Here is a 26,252-nt window from a genome sequence, read left to right as displayed (position 1 = left end):
CTTTATTCACGTATTTGAGGACATATTTGATGCTTTGGATCGAGCTGCAAATTTCTACGTTAATGTGAGCGTTGAACTGCTGAGGGAGGACCTTGTTGTACGGAACAATCCACTGGTTTGTTATTTCTTGATTAACATACCGACCATTTCTCTTCATCCTTATTGTACCAGTCTGGCCTCCATCTTCTGGTTTTCTTCGCCTGTACTTGGGGTAAGAGTCTTGGCCTTGCTTGGTACACTGAAGAAATTCTTTTGGGTATTTTTTGGAACATTTGTTGTCAATCATACATGGACAATTTGGATTAAATGGTCCACAAGGTCCATGCACCATATGTGCCATCACTTTAGCATGAAGATCAGGATCTTCCTCTTTGTCAGGGATCTCTGCAGATATGCAGAGATCCATTTTTTCTGGTAGAAGTTTGTCCTCTGGGGCCTGCCAGGTGAGGATGTGTGCATGCGGCAGTCCTCTTTTTTGATATTCAATACTGTACAGGAAAGCCCTCAACCTGCCAAATCCTCCCTTTTTAATAAATTCAAGTAACTTTTTTAGCTTCTGCCTGAAAACCCTGGCAACAATATCTGGACGATCCTGAGGGTCTTGCCCTTGAAGACAATTTTCTGTAATTTCTGTCCACTTTGGATTTGTTGTGAACATGATGAAGAGGTCGGCTCGGCCCATTCGCCGAACATATGCCATGGCATCACTTTGACGCTCAAACATGTATCGAGGGCCTCCTGTATAAGTTGCCGGAAGTACAACTCGTTGACCAAACTGTTCTGGATTCCCATCCTCCCTAAGAATTGAATCTCTCAAGTTGCTATAATTGTCAGCTCTCAGGGTCTGTTGCTCACGCCTCAGGAACTGTAAACGTTCTGTTTCAATCTTGCAGTACACATCCACCAGCCATTGTTGAAATAGCCTTCGGTACCAGAGAAAATAGTTTCCAGGCCGAGTCATTAAATGGTACGAATAAAATTGCTGTTGGGTAACTTTTCGCCCATTGGATGCCTTCATGTAGATGTTGTAAGATGGAGAACCATAGGGGTACATTAACGGGTACATTAAAGTATCGTAGAGGGGATGTAGTTCGGAGATCCATTTTAATGTATCATTTCTAAAACGCAAGACAATATCCCGGTTAGCTGTTGGTTCATTCTCCATTAATATTCCAATCTCATACGTTGTTGTTGGAGCATTGAATCGCCGTGGATGCTCTTCTTGCGGCCTTCGGTCTTCCCTTATGACAACTTTATGTTCTACCAAGTGTTCTTCTTCAATCCTCTCCTTTGTTGTTTTCAGCTGACAAATAAAGCTGTTGTTCTCATGTAAAAATTCAGTCAGACTTTGGAGAATGTCTCTATTGAGTCTACTGTCACGTCCCCGATTATGTAGTTCCTCTTCCAGACTATCCAAGAAGTAGACTTGAATAAACTTTGCTGTTTCATCTTCAGGTGGTAAAAGACTCCCAATCTGGTGGCAAACCTGGCCTCGAATTCTAAAAGAAGGATTCCACCCATGTACTGCCGCAATTTTGTGACCAAATGATGTCATTGCAAAACAATTGTTATAACTGCGTAGATTTTGCAGAAAATCTTTAGAGATGGGACCATTGCCGGAGAGCAAATCTTGAAGCAACTGAGGCAGTGGTGGAAAGCTATCAAGCACAACTTTGCCAGAAGAACAACAACAACCAGGGGTTTCTCCTTTAAATTTTACAGCTGAGCAATGTTGACATACTTTGTCCATTTTTCCTATATCAGCTGTAGTGAGAGAGTCATTTTTGTTGTAGAGCAATCCTTTTCTATTGCAGTGTTCTATTTCATGGTGTCTCAAAGCAGTCATTCGTTGTCTAGCTGCCTCGTTTTCTGTCAATTGCTGGGGCAAAGTCATACTCTCTCTCCATGCAGCCTCTCGTTGTTGCCCTTGGTATAGGCGAAAGCTTCGTTGGGTTTCCGATTCATTCTGATGTCGTTGAGCCACTCTCAACTGACCTTGTGTACGTCTACTTACCTCATATAATTCATTCGATCGTAATATTGCTTCTCTTTCCAGTGCATATCTTTGCCTTTCTTGAATTTCATCTTGTGATGAATTTAACCGCCTGACAGCATGTCTAGTTCTGTCAGCTTCACGTTGGGTTTCTCTTTCCAAATCTGACAGTCTTGCTCTCCTTTCTCTTTGACGTATCCTGTTAAGTTCTAGACGTCTTTCTCTATCTGAATTGTTTTCATTGGAGCGAATTGCAGCAACTCTTAGTCTATTAGCTTCCAATCTTTCCATTCTTTCTTCCTCACTTTCGTTTCTACTTCGTTTGGGTGGCATAATTTCGGTTTTAAACGGAATTGTTTAACGATATTAATGATTGTAAATTAATTAAGCGTAAAGGAAATGTATACTAACTGAAATGGACGAACTATAAATAATATTTCTGAATAGTACAATTATAAACAATTATATTGTACCTATTTACTATGCCTCCCCACGGGACAGAGTTAGACACCAGGGTCGTTTTTTAACGTGGAGAAAAGGTACAAAAATAAAAATTGTCTCAGTCGTGAAGGATTTCTCCTCCACCGAAAGAGAACAAGAAAATGAAGTGCAGCATCTGAAGAACAGATACTACACTTTGATCTTGACCAAAAGGAATGAATAAAAGCGACCTACGTGTGACTCATTACTTCCGGGTGTAAACGTCACAGTCTAAAAGTAATAATTAAAAAAAAAAGTAAATGTAAAATAAATGTAATACCAACTTAGGTTAACTAAGTAAACAGTACAATTAAAACAGTTCTATTAAAACAAATAATTACTAAGATCTAGGTAATTGTTAGTCTCATTGTTATGGTTTTAAAGAAAAAAATGTGTAAAAAAAAGTTCTGCTTTTGTGAGTACGTGTATTTCTTTTAAATTACATAACCTTTTTATTTTATTATTTATATCTCTTTTAAATTTATATATTTTGTTAGTAAACTGGAAGAAATTCAGTTGAATAAAACCTTGTTCGTGTTCTTTACGTTAAACTCATATTTTTATAAAAGGTTCATCCGGTTTAAAGAAAGCACTAAGTTTAAATAAGACTGGAAATAACTAATTCAATATATAAATAGAAAAATGAAATAAATATAAGCTTTAAGTCTTAAGATAGTAATAATCAAAATGTAATAAATTATTTGTAGTTCAAATCTATGATAAACAGGCTTTCGAAATAGGCTCGACCAGAAAGATTAAATTGGAACGAAATTATAATCTCCGTGCCATTTTCAAAAAAACCCCACAAAAGTAACGATATCCTGCAGTTGGTTAAATGACAATGGTTGTAAGAAAAATGTAAAAGAAAATGCGCTTATCTGTTTATTTTGACCTGTTTTATTTAATTAAAAAAAAATTGGCTTTAACTGGAAGAGAGCGTTATGTTTTGGGGGTTGTTTAAAAAATAGAATGGAAATAAAGTTAGTTCCGTTTTAATTGTGTTTAATTGCGGCAAGCGCTAACAAAATCGAAAAATCACTGTTTACATTCGAAATGTTAACTTTTATAGGTTTACAGGTTTGCTGACAAGGCTGGGGGTGTTTAATACAATTATTTTACTAAATTGATTTTTTTCATTTAAAAATAAAATAATTTATTTTTTAATAAAGTTTTATTTTAAAATATTTGTTTTTGTTTATTTATATAAAATTACGATAGTTGAATTGTATTCTTTCAATTATATTGGCAAGTAAAATATAAAAGATTAAAACGGAACGAAATTGAAATTTCCATTACATTTTCAATACAATCCCAAAACATAAAGCTTTGCTCGCCAATGAATTGTTTTGATAATATACGTAAAGTGAAATAAATCGAATATAAAATTAAATGGAAATATATTAAATAATTAAATGTTAAATAGATTTTGTAAATAGTACAGTTGAAATGATTAGAATATTTCCAATATGTAATAAGGTCGAGGTAATTAGTTAAAGAGATTTAATATAATGTGATATGCAAATGAGCATAAGTCATTCGATATGGGGGTGGTTTGTAGACTAGTATATAAAGAAATTAGGCCAAGATTCTTATGGCTCCTATAACAGAAACATCCTAAAATGGGTTCTAATGTTTCTCTACCAGGAGAGATCTATCCTCTTACCTCCTTTATATTTCGTTGATGATGGAGAGCTGTACACACAGACAGAAACACACGAACCCTATTACTTTATAAAAATATAGATATATGTGTGTGCGTGTGTGTGTGTGTGTGTGTGTGTGTATAAAGTTTTTGACTTTGAAGTAGTATGTTTGGCTCCTTACATAAAGTGGCTTCATGCCTTGTCTGGAACGATTTCCATAAAAAATGTACACGTATATTTAAAAGTTTTTCACCGTAAAGCAGTATTTTTTAGCTCCTTATATTAAGTAACGTTATGTCTTGTCTGGAAGATTTCCATAATTTTTGCATTGTTAGTGAGTTTAGAATTGCATACGAGTCTCTCTCTTCCTCTCTCTCTCTCTCTCTCTCACACACACGCTCTCCCTTTCTCTGTATGTCTGTCTGTCTGTCTCTCTCTCTCTCTCTCTTTCTGTTTAATTGCCTTAAGAATACTAAATAAATCATGAAAAGAGATAACTCTAAATTTATTCGTTTCGAAATTTATTGTTGCCTTAAAAGACCGAAAAGAATATGTACCTACAGAAAGTACAAAGTGTTATAAGAGACTGCTTCTCGCTTAGTCATAGCGACTCTGTCTGTAAACACCATAATCACTATTCAAAGTGCCCGGAAGAGTTCATGTAATGATGCAATAAAGTCGATCACCATCACATTATTTGAAGGTGATTTGCGAGTCTTTAAACTAAGTGATGTCCTCTTATAAGGTCACTTACTAATTCGAACGAAATGGGGTTCAGTCAGCTCACATGGATTTAAAACTAGTTATTATTTTATTTAAAACCATATTCTAGTGAAAACAAAAATGATGGGAAGACTAAGGTTATGCAACGAACGGTAATGCTGAAAACAGCTGAAATCTTAAGGAAAGTCTTGAGTGTTGAAACTAGTTCACATGAGCAAAAAATTTTAATCGGACATATATAAACTGCAACAAAAGTGAAGCAAAAAGATGCAATCAAGAGAACTGGTACACCAAAAGGGAAAAGTGTCTGTTTCCCCTTTCTTTCCTTTTCCCTCTTCCTTCCTTTCCTTCTCCTCCTCTCTTTCCTTTTTCCCCTCTCTTACCCTCTTTGACCCTCCCTCACCCCCTAAAAAATTACTGGCGTCAGCACGACTGGCACCGCACCAAATAGTCGAAGGGTCAAGGAGGATGGAAAGACTGAGGAGAGAAAGCACTAACCAGGTCACTAACCAGGTGAATGAGTACGAAAAGGACTGGGACCTTGAGGAAGCTTATTGCCATTCAAATTTCAGTAAACACCAATGGCCGCTACCAATGATAAATCGATAGTAGAAATCGATAGTAAACAGTTGTTGCGATAACACAAATTAATTTACAAATGGTATCGAAAGAGGCAGATAGTACTGGAAATCTGGGGAGACTTGTTGTCACTCAGACTCCAGGGAACGCCACAATTTGTTCTCAAAGATAATTCTTTGATGATAGTCTGTGTGAAAACTCTTAGTGAATGAATAATAATAGTAATAGTTTAGATAGAATAGGTTGTTTTGTTTAGAGCAGGAAAACTTCTGCAAAGAACTTAATTAAAAACTCAAATTGCTTAAAAAAAATACCGACTTCAGAAGAATGTAGAAAGTTTCGGAGTAATATTTGGAGCATTCAAAAAGGAACATAACGGAAATATTTTGTGGCTGAAAGATTTGAAGAATGAAATAGAAAGTATATTCGAGCAAACACAAGATGTGGCGAAAGTTAACACGGAAAAAGTTCAAAAACAACGTTGGGAAATTCCAAACTGGAAGGCTCCCATGCCATATAGTGTTCAAGGATATTGGATAAAAACACCTTACCAACTTGCATGAAAGGATTGCATCTCAAATTGACAGAATTTTGACAAGAGATGCAATTCCTAAATGGAGCATCCAATGACAAACAATGTTCTACCAGAAGGATAAATTAAAGGGTATTACGGTTGATAACTATCGACCAATCACTTGCCTTTCATTGATGCGAAAATTCTGATGGGCATTTTGGCAGATGAGATTTACTAATATCTGGAACAGAAAAAGATTTTTCCTGCAGAACAAAAGCGATGTAGGCGAAGTAATAGACGGGCCCAAACTCAATTGCTTATTGATAGGACAATACTTAGAAATTGGAAGAGAAGACTCACAAATCTATCCATGTCATGAATGAATTACTACAAAGCATGTGATCCGGTCCCACATAATGGGATTAAAGAATGTATGAAAATATTTAGAATCGCAGTGAATGTGCGAGATGTCTTGGAAAGAAATATGAAACAATGGTTTTTGACATCAAACGGAGAAAATCTTGGAGAGGGTCATGAGAAGAAAGGAATTTTTTTAGAAGGATAGTTTGTCGCCATTGTTGTTTGTTTTGAGTATAGTACTCTTGTCTTTCATATCACAAAATGTAAATGGATATCATGAGTGGGGAAAAAGGAGTACCAGTTAAACCATTTATTATTTATGGACGACTTAAAGTTGTATGCAAAGAATGAAGACGAGGTAACTATGCTTGCAACGACTGTTCACGTGTTCAGTAATAACACGGGTATGGAATTTGGCATGGAGAAATCTGCTGCCTTAAAATTTAAAAGGGGAAAAATTGTTGAAAGTAAAAGAATAAAGCTTTTGAATGGGGAAATAACAAAAGAGGTTGGAGAAGAAGGATACACCTATTTAGGAATTGTGGAATTGGATAAAATATAGAATCTGAAATGGAAGTCATAATAGGAAAAGAATACAACAGAAGACTATGGTTGGTTCTTAGATCGAAATTGAATGAGAAAATATATCTGCAGTACACATATGGATAGGTTGGTCATTTTTTTTTTTCGGTATTGGAATAATGGAAAAAAAACGAACTGAAAAATATGGACAGGAAGAAAATGAATGGAGCTTTTCACCCAAAGAGTGATATCGATATGTTATATGTGGAGGGAAGACGAGAAGTAATAGTTGTAGGATGAGGCATAAAAGAATATCTCTAACTGTAAAAAAAAAGCTTAAGGTTGAGTCAAAATTTCAAAAATTGCAAGCGAACTATGGAGCAAAGAATTATGGAGGTATGGAGCAAAGAATTAAAAACAATAAATGAACAAAATGAAAAGCGGTTTGAGAAGAAAATGCATGGCCAACTAAGAAGGAATGTATCAGAGGCAGCGGATAAGAAAAAAAAACCTGGTGATGGTTTTCAAAATGTTATTTGAAGGTTGGAACAGAAGCCCTAACATGCGCTACACATGAGTAATCGCTCACGACAAATTATGTGAAGTATCACAGTAATAAAACGGCTGAAAGACCCTTGTGTCAACTGTAAAGGTGAAAATGTACAACACATCGTCAGTAGTTGTGAGAAGTTAGCTGAAAAGGAGTAGAAGATGTGTCATGACAACATTGTGAGAAAGATCTATTAAGATATATGCAAGAAAAAGAGGTTGAAATGCAGTGGAAAATGGTACGAGCATGTGGTACAGAATGGATGGTGGAGAGTGCTAATGTGAAATTATTGTGTGATATGAATATCTAATGTGCAAATTTGATTGAAGCAAGGAGACCAGATCATATTGTGTTACAAACTAATAGAAACACAAGGTAATAATCGTTTATACAGCAGCTGATGTGAATGTGGAGGAAAAAGAAAAGGAGACGGTTGGAAAGACTTGAAAAGGAAGATAAAAAGATTGTGGAAGTTTAAGAAATAAGAAGTTGTACCTATTGTGATGGGACTCCTGGGGAGTGTAACAAAACGATTTGACAAGTGAGCTGAAAAGTTGAAAAGGTACGAGTATGTCTTTATATTATGTCTGACACACACGCACGCAACACATTTAAACTGATCACGGAACGAATATAAATAGACTGCAACACAATAACTTAGGGTTCAGATAGTGAAGAACTCCACAATAGACATTTAGTAACACGACACGCGTAAATGAACCCTGACCCCACAACGTAATATTCCCAAAGATACATAGGTTATAAAGATGAATGCATCTGCTAAAAAGACAGTAATAAAACGCAGCAAGCATTTTTAATATCTGACTAGCTGTACCCATCCGACGTTGCCCGGGATCAAATCAATGCATCGCTAGTTGTATAAAGTTATATGTGGTTAAAACAATCAGGTGTTAACTGTTCTACACTGCTGCCAAAAACTCGTTACTCAAAGACTCAGCCACAAAACTCGATATTCTGCTGTCAAAAACTCTCAACTCCAAACCTCGACGCACTACTGACAGCACTCACTACTCCAACGTCTATGTAAGAAATCAACCCAATCTCTGAAAAAAAATCATGCTTTTTATTTCAAACCGGAAGCATCCCATTTGCAGTGACAGTATTGCAAGCATATAAAGAGAAAAGTCGGCCATTTTATTTTACTTTTCTTTATTCTTTTTGACTGCACAGGATCCTACAGGTTGTACAAGAGGTCAGAGATCAAAATCACGTTAGAACGGTGGGTGAAGTCACGCGTGGCTGGCGAATAAGATACAGTGAGTTGTAATTATTTCTGCTATATACATGCACGTGTGTGTGTGTGTATGCGTGTGTGTGCGTGTGCCTGTGCGTGTGCATGTATGTGTATGCATGTGCGAGCGTGCGTGTGTGTGTGCGTGGGTATGTGCGTATGCTTGTGTGTGTGCGCACGTGTGCGTGCGTGTGCGTGTGCATGTGTGTGCATGCATGTGTGTGTGCATGCATGTGTGTGTGCATGCGTGATGCGTGTGTGCGTGTGCATGTGTGCGCATGTGTGCATGCGTGTGTGCACGCAATCGTGCGCGTGTGTGTGTGAGTGTGCGTGTTTTACAGATAACTCACTATTTATAAAGCTTGTAGAGGGAGAATGTTGTATGACTGTATACTTCAAAGAAAAGGAAGAAGGCAGTTTGGTAGAAAGAAAGCTACCTGCTTTGTCTACTATCTAATAATTCTTGAAACAGATTAAACACAAAAAAGACTATTATCAAATTTAGATTACAACCAAACAAACTCAATACAGTATCTGTAGTACTTGATATAACAATTGGTTACTAAGCACATCCATCTTTACAGGGCCATAAGGAGTTACTGTTTTTATGTTATGTATTAGTTGGTTGGTTGGTTGTTTTTACGGCATATAAACCTTTTTCAGGTTATTTAATGCCGAATCCAAAGATTTTGAAGAAAATTTTTTTAATAAAATATATTGTTTTCAAGTCGGTTTCTATTTAACACATAGTTGGGACCCTAACAGGTACTACCACTCCGGGTCAGAGTGGACCTGGGAGTAATGGCAATTAAAGGGTGGCTCCACACTCCCCAAAGCCCGCAAGCTGGGGCCTCACCACTGGATATAGTTTAAGGTCATATCCATGTATCCTTATGTATTAGTGAGTACGTTTGCATTAGGTAAAATATATTGCTAAGATATATGTTAGTAAACAGGAAATGTTTTAGACAAGGACCAATATAGTAAATACGATAATAATTAAACTTGTTTCCTTCTTACGTATATTTACATGCTCTAAACATATACAAAGTCTAACAGAGCATGAACGCGCATATGCCAGCTGTATGAAAATGACCGAGCCGTGTGCGAAATGACCGCACAGCAAGGAAGAAAAGAAGTGACATAAAAAGATAAGCGTGGGTGCAGATAAAGGATTACATTCGAGAGGATCACGATCACGTTAGAGATGTGGTGGAAGTCACACATGTCTAGAGAATGTGGAATAAAAGGACTTGAACAGCAAGTTGAAGTTCTTTCGTCTTCCTTGTCTTTGTCTCTGTTGTGACAGAGTCTACAACGTGTTGGGTTCCGAGTGTCTACATGTTAAAACGCATGTAAAAGTGTATTGCGTTATATAAAATATTACGATGATACAAACGATGTCGTAGGATTTTATTCTTTAGTCCTCACATTCCATGAGTTATATTTCTGACAAAGGGGAAATAATTGTTGCTTTCTATGTCGGAATCTAGCCATCTCACACTTATGGTTGGCCAGTTTTTGTTCTGCAAGTGGTATATTTTTATAGCTCCTTACGTCAAGTGGCTTCATGATATGTCCAGAGGTGCTGCCATTAAAAAAAATCGAACCATCTTAATTATTATCCGCAATAAATTTGTCACCAAATATTAAAGAATTGTTCTAAGAATTTCAAATCATGATAAATCTCTTTCATATATGATGCCAATTCTTCTGATTCTTTTTGAATATGGTTTCCAATGAATAATCTTGTCACTACGAATATGGCAAGATGTTTTTCATTGTTTTTTTTATTTTTTTTTTCTTTAGTTGTTAATAATAAGCCGGTTATTTTTGAAAGAGCGGATATTTTTATAACAATTAGAATTATTCCATTTATTATGTAAAGCTTAGACAGTCGGTTTAGAAGCGGACTGACAGTTTTGTGGGGCAGGGGATGGGATAAAAATAATTTTAAAAAAAAAAGTATTTAATGCTGGCAGGTGATCGATCATTTTAAAGAATTCGTTAAATACGTTCAAAATCCAAAGAATGTGTTTGCAATCGAAAAATAAATTAGGCAACATTCTCAAAATGAAAGACAACTTTACAACATTTTCACAAGTTTTGATATCAGTAAAAAACAAAATTGAAAATCTATTTCTCATGTAAACGTCTGCACCATCTGTTTCTCTCTCTCTCTCTCGTTCTTTCTTTCTTTCTTTCTCTCAAAAATGAAAATATTGAAAATGCCTACGTTGTTTTTAGTAATGCATAATATTACTAACAAAATTTACCAAAGAAGATGGCTTTATCAGAGAGAAAATTTGATAAAACAAAATTGAATATAAAAATATACAATTCATATATTTTCGTTTCATTCAATTTTATTCTTCCGATGAAACCATTTTCTATAAAAACAAAACAAAACATGTCAGTGAAATATATATTATTCATAACATTTTTTCTGAATTTTCAACAATATATCTCTACTATTATATAAAAAGACCTTTGTCTATATGTCTGTGAGTTCGTTTCCTATGTACTCGAAAACGGCTGGGACAATTTTTATAAAAAATGAACACGAAAGTAGTTTATGTGCCTGGCAGTGTTCTTGGATAGGTTTTGTGTCGGAATGTCTTCGATAAGTATCACTAATTAATAATCGAAATAATCCGACGAAAGAAGAAATAGGCGATTTTGACTAAAGTTAACACCTTACACAGCCTAACATCACAAGTGCAATTGAGAAGTTTTATTACCACACAAGCCGAAAATTTCGACATATAAAATTGATATTAAGTTCTTTGATATAACAGAGGCACGTCCGAAATGACTGCTTCTGTTTAAAGCACACTTTCACAATAACACTGTCTGATACTTAAATCCCTTGTTCGAAATAACTGGAAAATTTTCTTTTCTAGATGTAGAGTTGAAAGGACCCGTTGCTCTGTCTCCAAGACGACTGCCTCTGTCTACTTTGTATGATAAGCATTATTTTAAATCCCTATGCCCTAATTCCACCCAAATTCACAAATGTATAATATTATTGCATTCTTATAACCTAGTTCAGATAGTCTGTTCTGTTTTAAGTTGACAAAAACAAATTGCTCTGCTCCTTATGCTACTAAGGAAACTTATCTTCTAGTCCTTTTAACTCTTAGAAGAACTTTAAAAGTGATTACCTAATATATATAGTTTATATTTATTTCTATTTATATTCAATAGACATGCATTATCTATACTTTATACCCATACTTTATATTACATATATTGAATAGATACTTATCAGTTATAGTTTATATTTATACTTAAATAATCTATTAATTAGATGCTCTTTATTAATGTCTTTCCATTATGTGGGCTAAAGAAAGTAGTTGCGTTTGTTTGTGGTGTTTGTTTGTGGTGTTTGTTTGTGGCATTTGTTTTTGGTGTTTGTTTGTGGAATTTGTTTGTGGTGTTTGTCTGTGGAATTTGTTTGTGGTATTTATTTGTGGCGTTTGTTTGTGGTGTTTGTTTGCGGAATTTGTTTGTGGTGTTTATTTGTGGCGTTTGTTTGTGGTGTTTGTTTGTGACGTTTGTTTGTGGTGTTTGTCTGTGGAATTTGTTTGTGGTGTTTATTTGTGGCGTTTGTTTGTGGTGTTTGTTTGCGGAATTTGTTTGTGGTGTTTGTTTGCGGAATTTGTTTGTGGTGTTTGTTTGTGGCGTTTGTTTATGGTGTTTGTTTGTGGCGTTTGTTTGTGGAATTTGTTTGTGGAATTTGTTTGTGGTGTTTGTTTGCGGAATTTGTTTGTGGTTTTTGTTTGTGGCGTTTGTTTATGGTGTTTGTTTGTGGCGTTTGTTTGTGGTGTTTGTTTGTGGCGTTTGTTTATGGTGTTTGTTTGTGGCGTTTGTTTGTGGTGTTTGTTTGTGGTGTTTGTTTGTGGAATTTGTTTGTGGTGTTAGTTTGTGGAATTTGTTTGTGGCGTTTGTTTGAAGTGTTTGTTTGTGGTGTTTGTTTTTGCATGAAAACCAAAACCTTCATTTTAAATCATACTTTAACTCTTTATATTATTCTTATTCTAATATATTTATTAATCTATAAACCATATTTTATTCCTCGATTAAATAAAACTAATAGATACTAACCTCAAATTTACATCCCATGCTCATACTTACTCTCTCTTTTCAACTTATAACGAGTGAGGAAACACATCTTCCAATCTTATCTAAATTTTATTTTGTTGTAGAGTATAACTTTATAGCAGATACTAACTATCCTTAGTACAGTAGAACCCCAGGATACGGTGGCCCCGGGATATGTTTTTTTTAGGTTACGATGTTCAATATGATGTCTTGCCCTGCCTCACGGTGTTATTTATAATATTATTTGATTATATGCATGTGTATTATATACTGTATTGTATTTTGTTACTATTTTTTAATATGCTTAGGCCCCGCCATATGTCGATTTAACCTTATGATCCCAACCCCTGAATGGATTAATGCCGTATCCCGGGGTTCTACTATTCTACATTAATTAATCCTAACTACCCGGTCCTGGATATGACCTTAAACTATATCCGAAGGTGAGGCCCCAGCTTGTGGGCTTTGGGGAGTGTGGAGCCACCTTTTAATTGCCATTGCTCTCAGGTCCACTCTGACCCGGAGTGGTAGTACCTGTTAGGGTCCCAACTATGGGGTAAATAGGAACTGACTTAAAAAAACAAATATACTCTATTAAAAAAATTGTTCTTCAAAATCACTGAATTCGGCATTAAATAACCTGAAAAGGGTTGGTATGCCGTAAAACAACAACAACAAAAAAAACAACCAACAAACCTTACTACCCCTGCAGAGGCATGGGAATTCCTGGCTTTGAACTCAGGTGCATGAACCGGCAGATCTCATCATATCATCTATCTTAGAGAAGGAAAACTCTGATGTTAAACCTGTGCCGTTGATCTCATACGTTCTGAAGCCAAACAAATGGAGGAGGAAGACACCCTTAGTCCTGATCGACAACCTTCCCAGAGATGGTGACTCAAACAAATTACCGATTTGCGAACCTAAACTGCTTAAAAATCGCCCGGATTTCATAATCTTTCTTTGCCTATTAGTCAGGGCTAGAGTTGTGATCACAGGGACTCAATACTTGGCATTGTTTTCCGACCAGGGCAATAAACTACCACCTTATTTCTCTTCCCTTAAATCTGGGCATCTTGGGGTGTTTGTGTGCCCTGTATGCTCACATGATTGAACTGGACCACTCTTGTCTGACAGGTTTGAGGGCACTGGTATGAGTTTGTCTGGCTGCTTTATTGCGATTGACAGTAAGCCCTAAGTAAATAAGCCATAAGCAAATAAGTTAGGAGCCCTAACTTATTTGCAATTCTTAGAGCAGCTGATCTATCATCAGTTGTATAATATTGGGATGTTTGTAGTGCCATGTCGCATATGGAAATGGACCTTGCACTCATCTCCAGTTGGTCTTCCTGAAGCCACATTTCTGTGAACAAGGAGTATGCTGATAGTCCACTCATGTTGCATGGTTTGTATTGTGCACATTCACTTTGTCAAACACCAATCCCTCTCACTAAAAGACTGTAATTATTAAATGAAATGACAACTCAATTAAAAAAGAAAAAAACGCTCAAACCAGACACATATTCAAATAAAACCCATTCGCCTCCTCACAAATATCTGTGGACTTAGAACTAACTTAGCTGATATAGAATCATTTTCTTGGCAAACTCCACAGATATATTAGCGCTTCGACTAATCGCGTTATTACGTTTCCACATTTTTTGAGATGAGGACTGATTATTCATATTATATGTTTTCTAACTACTGCCCTAGGACACTTCTATCAATAGTACGAAAAATCCAAATAATCCAAATATTCAAACAATGGTATTGAACAAAATAGTCAGAGATCAAAGGAAAGAATTTTCCTTTCTTCATCTGTGTGCCTAACATCAAATGGAATTTCCAACGAACAGATTTTCTTTCCAAAAACTTCCCAGTTTTGTGAAACACGTTAACACGAGACCACTTTGTGAAATACGTTAACATAGGACCACTTCTATCACCATCATCAAATCCAATTTTCCTCATTCCATTCACCATTTTCAATCCTCTCATAATATTCTTCTTCATCAAAGGGTAAGTGAAATACTTTTTAGCCTTGGTAGGAAATCTAGCGATGATGTCTTGATATAAGCACTGGTATTAATCACCTTACTTGATTGGTGTAAGGAAGGGCATCCGACCTATCAGAATTCTGCCCCAATCAACAAAATGACTTCCAAAGAAAATTGTCCACATGTACGCTGTATAGTTTACATGTGTGAAATAAAGACCTGGCCAGAAATAGGTTAGTTTGAAAGGCAATTTCTAAAAGGCATTCAATGCACGACAGCATATAAGACAGATGTTAGAGTGACAACGATGATGATGATGATGATGATGATGATGATGATGATTCATCTAGCTCATTAACTCTCATTCTCGAGTTACTTTTGGTCTTCATAACTGGTGATTCAATATTAAACAATAAAGAAAAATAAAAACAAAGACAGGATTTTTTTTATGGAAGTCAATTTAGACAAGACATGGAGCCCCTTGATATAAGGATTAAAAAAAAAAAAAAACGAAACATGATTAGCACGAAGACATGAGATGCCTGTTGACGCTAGTCTTAAAAAGACCAAGGCAGGAAAAAAAAATAGTCAGCAGGAAGGGAGTTCCAAAAGCCTGCTGTTTTGGGGGAAAAAAACCTAGAAGATGTATTACAACAAGTTCTATAAGTAAACACATTTCTGCACATAATAACATGATTGGTGTTTTCTTATTTTTCTTCTCAAATCTACTTAATGAGCTAATCCGTCGGAAAGACGGAATATCCAGGAAGCAAGAAATGAAGAAAAAGAAATATTGTCGGAAATTGGAATTAAAAAAAAAACAAACTTACCTGACAATTAGTGTGTTGATGCCAGGCTCGTTCAGAACTCCATCCACGTAGACATCCTCTTTAGCAAATGTGTGCTTCTGCCATTCATGGCCTTCATTGCAAGTGAAACTAAAACATAAAAAAAAGAACATAAGTCAGTCATGAAACTGCATACCTCTGTTTGACAACGTAAGGATGAGATAAACTCTTATATGGACCTTATTTTTCCATAGTGCATGAGGTATTCATTAAGTTAAATCATGGAAACGTTGATTAATTCAAAACTATTCATCTGATCAGCTTGAAATGTTTCATGGTGGTTACGATTACCAAAGAGGATTGGAACCCTGCATGCAAATAAAGAAAAATCGGAAGTTTGAATTCCGTCAAAAGTTCAACTGTGACTAAACTAAAAGGTCTTCTTTTTATGAAGTTCATGAGGATGCTCGTTATGTCTGCCTCACAACCTTTTTTAAATAAATATAAATGGGTTTTATTACAGAAATTATTTTTGTACTATAAAAAGATATATATATATATATATATATATATATATATATATATATATATATATATATATATATATATATATAAAGGCTCACTTAAAAAATACATTAGAAGTCGTTTTGAAAGTTTCTTGGGTTTGTTTTACAATTCACAGAGGTACGAAAATGTGGTAAAAAATTGAAATATATAATAAATAAATTTTAGCAAAAGCAAGATAAGTTATTCTTCTACCTACCTGGAAAGGTTTTAAGTGATTTTACTCACTTTTAAACGTTTTATCGGTTTAAAAAACATATACTCATCGGTACGAATGAGAAAATGGCAGTGAAAACTGACACTCTAAACATTTATGTCACGGTAACATATATAGGGTGGGTTTCTAACAGAATTTTGTTTGATTTTATGTTATCAGAACTTTAAATATTTAGGGTGTCAGTTTTAGCTGCCATTTTCTCGTTCATACCAATTGCTCGACAGTATATGCTTTTTGAACTGATTAAACGTTTTAAAGGGAGTAAAAACACGAAAAACTTTTCCAGATAGGTAGAAGAGTAACTTATCTTGCTTTTGCTAACATTTATTTGTTATATATTTGAATTTTTTACCACTTTTTCGTACCGCTGTGGATTGTAAAACATACCCATTTTTTAACTTCCATGCAGCAGTGTGGACAAGACATTGCTATTACAAAATCGTAATTTAGATCTAACAGAGAATTTTTTGTTTTTTTCTGCTGAGTCCTTATCTATCCAGGCAGCGACAACTAGTATATATATATATATATATATATATATATATATATATATATATATATATATATATATATATATATATATATATATGCATGATATTATATTTCTTTATTGAGAGTAAAATGTAGCCTTAAAATCATGTGTAAATATAAGATTAATATTTGAGTAAAGAAATCAATAATTTGTTATTTTGGGATCAGACAAAAAATGTCCGACTATGTTTATTGACACACGGTTGACAAAGTCATCAGATTACATTGGTCACACTTATTTGCATGCCATTTTAAAGACTTTTTTGGCAAAGAAATTACATTACAAAAAGTGTCTGTATCCCCAACAAAACGCTTCTTTTTCTTTTTAATGTATTTTTCATGGATACATTATTTTATCATCTTCTATATAATAAAGTAATTTGATGTTTTGCCCTACCTCTACAATTCCAATAGAAAAATAAACGAACACTCTCCAAACAAATCTTTCACAACCAGCACAGCATTTCTTACATGGTCTTTTGTGAAACTACAGTGAGAACGCTCTGTTGATTAGTAATAACACTCCCCTTAACTAACTTGACCCTTTTGTAATAACACTAACTCCTCCCTGTACTGTAATGTTATCGCTAAGGTAACTGTGCCGGTTTTTAGCCAGGGTCAACCGGTCAACCTCTGGGTTGACATTTTTTTTTGTCATTAATCGTAAGTTTAAAGAAAATTGACATTTCCTCTTCGCTCAGAAACTAATCTTAACCCAAAACAAATAATTGTTTTCCCATTTTCACTTGATCATTGCGTTCAATTTATTATTCAGCCAACATACATATACATCCACCTTGATATCTATTAATGGATGTATATAATAATATACAATCAGGGTCCGTAGGTATTATAGCGATCAGTGGACGGTTCTTATCTCATACCACTTGGCCTAGGAATGGAATCTCCCCAGGCTAGCTACACCAATGGGGTACTGGGGTTCCGCAACAGTCACAGCATCATAGTAACTATACTTCTTGACGAGCTCAGTAGCCTTGCCATTCAGATATATGAGAGGTATCTCAAAAGCAATGCCTCATAATTTTTATTCCACCTGAAATGAATTAGAGGAGACTGCAAATTTCATTGTTATGATGATTGAGCTTATGCATTCATGACCTGAAAGTTTTATCGCTCTGTTGTAGATATTAACGGTGTGAGACTTTAAGAAAATAAATCCTGTCATGGACGTGCATCAGAAACAGAGATGCGTCATGAATTCCTGATAAGAGTGCTAGACCTACTAGACCTATATTGTCTTCAATCCGAAAAGAAATTCTGCCCCCACTACCATATAAAAACTCTGTTGTTTATTTATTTGAATGTAGTTGTAGTTAGCACTATGCTGGGTGGACGTTACAAAGATTGTACTCTTACGTGAAACAACATATCCAACTAAGATTCGTTGTGCAAATTATTTACCATCAGATATTTTTAATAATACATACGGTTCGGCCATATATGAACACCTCATAAATAGCTATGCTCGTGCCTCCAGGTTCAGTGTTGATTTTTTCTCCATTTTGAGCAAGTCACACTCTTCATTCTATTTGAATATTATAGAAAACAGTTATATTAAGTCCTTGAGACCTTCTCTTTGTAAGCAGAAAGAAATTCTTTTAGGACTTAACGTGGTTTTTATTTGATTCTTTCCCTGCGGTTATATTCCCTCCACTCGCTTTTTATGTCTCTCGTCATATTTCCATTTCATGATATTATTTTGTAAATCATAATTATATCTCAATTTAGTTGACTCTTTCATTTTTGTAAATACCCAATAAATAGCTGTATCTGTATTTCCAGGCTAAGTGTTGAATTATTCTCCATCCCTTAGTAAGTTAGACTCATTATTTTATTTGAAATTTCTAGAAGCTATTTATATTAAGTTTTTTAGACCTTTCTTCTTTTCTAACCAAAGAGAAAATCTTTTAGGGCTTAATGTTGTTTCGACTTGATTATTTCTCCGCTTAATTTCTCTCCTTGCTTTTTTGTGTCCCTGCCGTAATTCCATTTCATATTATTTTTAAACCGTAATTATATCTCGATTTAGCTCTATTGAGCGAGGCACAAATCCAGTCAGATGGCTCTTTCACTTTTTATTTTTTAAATTCATTATGTTAAAATTTGGTCTATATTTAGCGTTCATAAAATTCTGTACCCCAAAAGATATATATATATATATTCTTAAATCAGCCCAGCCTTGATAGCCGTGTTTTAAATTTCTTCCATTTCTTTTTTCTACACACATCTTATCTTTCTTTTAATAATATTATTTGAATTCATTCCCTTTTCCTTGTACTTATTTGTGAATTATTCCATGGATTTCTGCTTTTTGGATTACTTTGGACCATCTTTCAATTACGCGATTCCCTTGGATTTTACTTGTGGAAACGGAAATTTAACCAACTTTTTGGGATTTTGATTTTTGGATTTTACCGTTATTGGATATATTACCCTTCACCAGACTATCTATTCACATGAAATCACCCCTTTCTTCACCCTATTCCCTCTGCTTCACTATTTGTTACCAAGTAAGATCTATAACTTACTTGTAATCTCATTAAATAATTTTGCAAGCAAAATCCGATCCCGCATTTTGCTAAATCCTACCCTCTGATGAGAAGGAAAGTATTTCTTCGAAACTCTGTGAATTAAGGACTATCCACTTATTTTGTACTTCCTTTTTAAAATTAAATATTTTTTAAACTCTTTTTCAAAGTGCTTTTTAACATGTTTTATTAACTCCCTGTTCTTGTATATATATATATATATATATATATATATATATATATATATATATATATATATATATATATATATATATATATATATATATTAATGATTTGGAATTCATTCCATTTGCGCTTTTTTCCAAGGAACTCTGCCTTTTGGATTATTTTGGACCATTTGGAATTTAACCATTGGATTGAAATTTTAAATTCGACCGTTTTGGATATTACCATTTTTGGATTTTTACCCTTCACCGGACTATCCATTCATGTGAAGTCTTTTTATCATTTTTCTTTTGCCTCCTGTTCCCCTTACCTCACCCTTTTTTTTTTTTAACCAAATAAGATCTGTGACTTACTTGTAGTTTCATTAAATACTTTTATATGCAAAATCCGATCTTGGATTTTGCTAATTCCTGCCCTCTGATGAGAAGGAGAGTATTTCTTCGAAACTCCGCGACTATCCACTTATCTTGTTCTTTCTTTTTTAAAATCAAATATGTTTTTAACTCTTTTTCAAGATGTCTTTTAACATGTTTTATTAATCATTTGTTCATATATATATATATATATATATATATATATATATATATATATATATATATACGCAATCTAAATGTATTCCAGTATATTTTGTACTCCCAATTCTGTTGCAAGCCTAAATAATCAGTGTAGATTTTACTTACTAAATCTCCCGAGTTTTCCAACTTGCATTTAGTGCGGTTATTGCACTGCCTTGATCTAAGATGTTGAGTTCATGGAGTCCGTGAAATGGTGCCTACAAGTGGAAATAAGCAAGAAAATTAAAATTTCATTTCCAAACAACTAAAATTTCTTTGAGATGAAAATACAAATAATTCGAAAACAACAAAATATGAAAGAATTTTTAGAACATGAAATATACACGTTAGAAGATTATTTCAACTTTTGAAAATCTATTTTTTTTCTCTTCTTTTATGTTTTTTTGTTATCCCCTCAATCAAAATATACTCATCGAATCACCCATTTACAGCGACATCAACTCAGCTGGAAAAATTAGGTGTTTACTTTAAATCTCAACGAATTAAAAACTTATGGTGCTTTTTGGACTTTGCATATTCGGACACAAATAGAAACATGCGATTCTTTAACAAAAAACAAACGAAGAGGAAGTGTGCACATTACTAAGGCAGTATTTTTTTAATAATATCAGTACCCGAGTTCGAATCTCACATAAAACTGAATTTTTAAACTGAATACGTACCTTATAAATTCAAAGAAATGAACATAATATAATAACATAAAAACATTACAGCTAGCTAAAACCACTGTCAGTAATTTCCCCCACTCTTTATCTGTGCCTAAATCAAAACGTAGATTCCATGAACATAGCTTTTTTCTGAGAAGTGCACGCCTGTGGAATTCTCTTCCGTTTGCCTGTTTCCCACCTGACTACAACTTGGACGTCTTCAAGTCCAACATAAACAAATTCCTGATTAATCGCCCCCTTAAGTAAGACGTTTTATCAACTCTCCAATACCAACTATTACTACGATATTATCTCATTGATTATTGTACACAAAATAACCCTTATCCCCGAGTGGCTTACGGGCCTTGATAAGTGGTGATCCCCATGTAAAAAAAAAAATTTTTTTTAACTGAATATCATTTTATCATACAAAAAACATGTTAAATAAAATCAATGCATAATTCATTCATTCATCGTAGTTAATTACTCTCCCATGCAAATAATAAATAGCATATTTTTTTTTTTAGGTAAATATGGAAATTGACACGCCCAGGTACTGAAGCGAAATTACTCAAGACACATATATAAATTAGTTATAATAAAAAATGCCTTTCGTAAATGAAGAAACGCTTTATTAACATTGTTATTTCTATATTTCGGAGGGGGTGAAGGCATGAACTGATGACCTGGGTGCCCCAAGTTCGAACTCAGTTCGTTCCACAAAAATCACTTTCACGTAGGATGTTGGCAACCTTCACGTGGTCCCCTCCCCTATAACCCATGAATGCAATTCCACGACCCATATATAACAAAGTTGTATTTTCTTTTTAAGTAAATAGGAAAAAAGGGTTTTTTGATATGAGTATCAATACACACAAAAATAGTTATAGGAATATATGTATACAATAAGAAAGAGTTTTAGCATGAATATCAATACTCCCCCCCGCCTAAAAAAACAAACAAAAAACAACAATTTATAGAAGTATAGATTTTCATATTATTTTTGTATCAGACGAGTTTCAGGTTCGAAAGCCAGTGCTTCTCTACAAAGGGTACACGTCAATCGTGTTATTGCTGTGAATCTCTAAACTGTTATTACACATAACGAACCTGACGACTGTTCATGATTTAATAATATGCTAAAACAATTTTATGTTTTTCCGTACATTAACACTCTCCACCTCTTTTTTTAAACATTGGCTCATGGATAATATACAACGGGGGAAATGTTGTTCACATGTGAAACTCGCATTAAAATACACTTTTTTATTTGATCTTTGATCAAAGTATTGTATCTATTCTAGCTAAAGATGGTACAATAATATTGTGAGGTTTGTCTTTGTGACAGACGTCTATAGAATGGAAATATGTCTCAGACTTCTACAAGAGTTTTGGAGATAGGTTCCCATAAGTACGGCAACAATATAGAACAGATGATGAAAAAAATATGGAAATTCCACAGATTATGCTTATTATTTAAGATCTTCAAAATTTTCTCATAGTTCCAGGGCCGAGTTCAAATCAAATACTCTGAATGTCATCTTACCCTGCAAATGGAATCATCGAAGCTTCAACTTTGTTAAATACAAAATTATTAACCATTTCGATAACAACAATAACAATAACCTGGAGCGCTTTTTTGATCGCCATGTGGACACATGAAGATCATATATGGACATTCCTACAAAGTTTTATAAAACAATACAGCTCCCATGACTTAAAAAAAAGAAGATATTTTCACACTCAGAATTCGTGAAGCATTGATCAAACTGCCTGCATCAGTTGCTGGCTGGCGAGAGATCTAATCCTTCAAAATCCTTATGAGCCACGAAATTCGGAAAACTTGTTTCAAATAAACTTCTATGAATATTTCCTTATCTTCCACATGGATTTACAGACTTTGTGACTAGTGCAATATCCTGACACATAACCCTGATATATACGGCACAATCTCATGGACACACTGGTTCCCATCAGATCACTGAAGTTAAGTAACGTTAAACCTGATCAGTACTAAAATGGCTGACCATTTAGGAATTCCAGGTGCTGTATGTGCTCTTGGCATTGTTTCCAGTCATCCAGCACTTCTCCTTACCACTATATTCAAGCAGTGCCGATTCGGTAGAAGTGTGGTTGGTGATTGCGCAACGTTTGCCTCACAGTTACATGCACAGATACCCTTACAGAGGATATCCAGTGTCTCTTGAGACTGAATGGAGGCATCGGCATCGGTAACCCTTATTAAAAAGAAGAATGAAGAATCAAATACCTTCCGTTAGACAACTGCTATAATATGAGCCCTTGCTTTTCTGGGATTGGATGTGCTGAAATCTCGACTTAGTAAAATTCCACTAAATTAGTAATGCTCTTGCTAGCATCATGAGTTTAATAAGCATCGATATGCTTACAAGTTCAGAAATTTCCTATGACTCATGAAAACAGTTTTTCATGTTCAGAATTGCTGAAAAATGAGACAAAGTACTTCCTTTTTTTTTACAAAGGGGGTCACCACTTATCAAGGCCCGTAGGCCACTCGAGGATAAGGGTTGATGCGTGTACAGTAGTCAATGGGAAAATGTAGTAATCGTTAGTGGTGGAAAATTGATAAACTGGATTACTTAAGGGGTTAGCTCAGCAAGAACTTGTTCATGGACTTCAAGACGACCATATTGTAGTCAGTTGGAAAGCAGGAAAACGGAACAGAGTTTCACAGGCGTGCAGTTCTAAGAAAGAAACTTTGTTCATGGAATCTACGTTTAGGTTTAGGCACAGATAAAGAGTGAGGGAAATTATTGATAATGGTTTCAGCTAGACTAGTGTTTTTGTGAAAGTCAGGCCAGGGGGGGGGCATAGATTGGAGCTCAGACTAGCGCTTTCCATGAAAATTATGATAAAGCAGAGAAAGGCTTGCAACGTCTCTTCTGTGGGAAAGAGGTTGCAGGGAAGAGAAAAGGGCATCCCCCACTAGGCTACGAAGTCTATTTTGAACTATGTCAAGGCAAGATAAGCTGCTTCTAGCAGCTCCTGCCCCAAATATGGCAACAGTACTCCATCCTTGGACGTACTTGGCTTTTATATAGGTAGAGAATTGCATCAACAGTGAGATATTTACTGGAGTGGTAGAACGATCCCACCATTTTTCCAGCAGCCTTGGCAACGGATTTGATGTGCGTGTTCCATCTCAGATCAGGAGTAAAGGTCAGACCCAGAAGCTTGCCAAAACACAGAGCCTCCCCAAGACGAGAGCTATCCATTTCAATTGATGCCAGATGGGGATTAGAGCGTTGATGATGTAAAGATAAAAGCTTGGTTTTAGATGCGTTAAAAGTGACTTACATCAGTCATTGGATGCTGAGACATTGCATCAGTTAAAATCATCATGTTTCCCCAAAGTCGCCCAAACTACATCAGATATCACACTCCATATATTATATTCACACATGTATATGGTAACTCATTGTTCATTTCCCTAACAGTAACAGTAGTACATTATCCTATATACTGAAATTAGTATACTTGGCCAGCATTTTTTTCTCTAATGCATGTTTCGTTGAAGAGCTTGGACAATTCCTGTTTGTTTCTCTTGCAATCTTTTTTTTCATTTTGGCGGGATAATGTTCGAACGTTCTGTTCGAGTGTAAAAAGAAATTTGCAGTAGTCGCTTAATCGTTTAAATGCCATATAGGAGAATGTTTCTCCAAAAATAGCATGTATATCGGCATGACTAGAACCAGTATCTCTCACTGACTAACATGTTACCTATCTTCCCCCAATAGCTCCATTTACAACACCTTACAGCACATGACGCCCCCAAAACTGAATTGAGAAATATACTAATTAAAAACACCGCCATTTAAACCGTCTCACACTGTGATCTGCGCCTCCCAATCATTGAAGCCCTGCTAATCTATATATAGAAAAAAAAAAAACAACCATCAATCAGGTTCAATATGAAGGGGAAGGCACACTTAAGTGCTTTTAATGATTTTAAACGATTTTAATCGTATTTCCAATAAATTCCCCAACGCAATTTTTAATTCATTCTATATACTATACATGTATTTTGGATGAGTTGTAGTGCACCTCCTGAGCACTCTACACTATGAGTTCATGTTTAACAATAATCATAAATTTAGTTGTACTTGTGTAACATAGTTGTTACATATCAACACTCAGGAGTCACACGTTGTATGCAGACAGTTGCAAAGAAATAATGACAGAAAAGAATTCGACTCACTTTTTTTCAGTTGAAACAACAGACATTTATTTACAAGTGCTTTCAGATTAATGCCTTTTTTCTTATTCAAAGGTCTTCTCGTACTCTAATGTGCTTAACAAGATGAACACGTGGTACTCTGTCTTTGTCATAGTCATATTAGGACACGTCATTCCCTGTTGCTCTTAGGCCACGTGTGTAACACGTCTATTTCTCTCCTTCCCGGGTCACGTTTTTCTTTTTTATAATCATTTTTCTTATTATTCGCTGTGACGTCGCCTCGTATACGGCTCGGTCATTTGCATACATTGGCTGTCATATAGCTGCTGCTGCTGCTGCTGTCATACACGTGTCTCTGCTCTTTTACACAGATTGACATACTTAAGTTAAGTAATAATGAGCCTGGTCAGTACTTATTGGCTGACCATTTGAGAATATCGGATTCTGTGTGTAAATACGTGTGATTCATCTGTCAGAGTATAGGTCCACTCTCCCAGGCTTTGTCTACTCACCCTTTGAGAAGCGCTTAGTTTATTGCTAATAATCTAAGGCGCTCACTGCCGGTGAATGGCGACAGGTTTCCAAGTCATTTTTTGCAGGCCAGAGTACTCTTTCTCTAAGTCGCTGGCTCTTCGAATTTTACTTTTCCGACCTTGTCTCACATCTTCTCGGCCGTGGAAGGGAGATAAACAAATAAACGATCAAAATCTGTATAAAAAATGTTTAGTGCGGTTAAACGAAAGATAAAAGGCAGAAGAAGAAAAAAATAGATGAAGCTGTATTTGTACTTACCGCATACCATGTAAGACCAGCATCTCTAGTAATGAAGACACCGACTCCTCGAAACGAAAGTCCCGTCCCAATGGTGCCGTGTCCTAGAATGAGTCCAGGAGCATTTTCATCTGAGAGAATTCGGGGGACATTAAAGAATGTTTCGATTTGCTGGAGATGAAGATGAAGGGAACATTCTCCTTTCTGAAAAAGATCAGCAAAAGATAAACTTTCGAGTATAAGTTATGCCTTTCTCATGTATTTCATGGTTGTTCACAAATTCTTCAAAAGAACTGATGTTGATTCAAAGTAGAAAACAAATATATAGAAAAAAAAAGCAAATTGGTTTCCAAAAATCGTCTATTAGAAACGAAATGCTCCTTCCTCATCACCTGTAACGCCAATTCATTTTGTTTTTTTTTACACAGTGGTCACCACTTATCAAGGCCCGGAAGCCACTCAGGGATAAGGGTTATTGCAAGTACATTACG

General features: G+C 35.2%; 1 protein-coding gene across 2 annotated transcripts in view; it reads right to left on the bottom strand.

Annotated features, from left to right (window-relative positions):
* LOC145245901 (VPS10 domain-containing receptor SorCS3-like) overlaps positions 1–26,252 on the bottom strand; it is a 1,435,182-nt gene that overhangs the window by 251,928 nt on the left and 1,157,002 nt on the right. For both annotated transcript variants that reach the window (XM_080107637.1, XM_080107638.1), the window contains exons 11-13: positions 25,783–25,965; positions 20,233–20,324; positions 15,548–15,655 (exon numbers count right to left, since the gene is read on the bottom strand). In XM_080107637.1, the coding sequence (XP_079963763.1) occupies positions 15,548–15,655; positions 20,233–20,324; positions 25,783–25,965 (383 nt within the window). The remainder of the gene's footprint in view (positions 1–15,547; positions 15,656–20,232; positions 20,325–25,782; positions 25,966–26,252) is intronic.

This window comes from Euprymna scolopes, chromosome 23 (genome assembly GCF_053919585.1).
Source record: "Euprymna scolopes isolate OS-2025 chromosome 23, ASM5391958v1, whole genome shotgun sequence".
Lineage (NCBI taxonomy): Eukaryota > Metazoa > Mollusca > Cephalopoda > Sepiida > Sepiolidae > Euprymna > Euprymna scolopes.
Note: the sequence above shows the minus strand (reverse complement) of the source record. Positions and strands in the feature narration are given on the sequence as shown.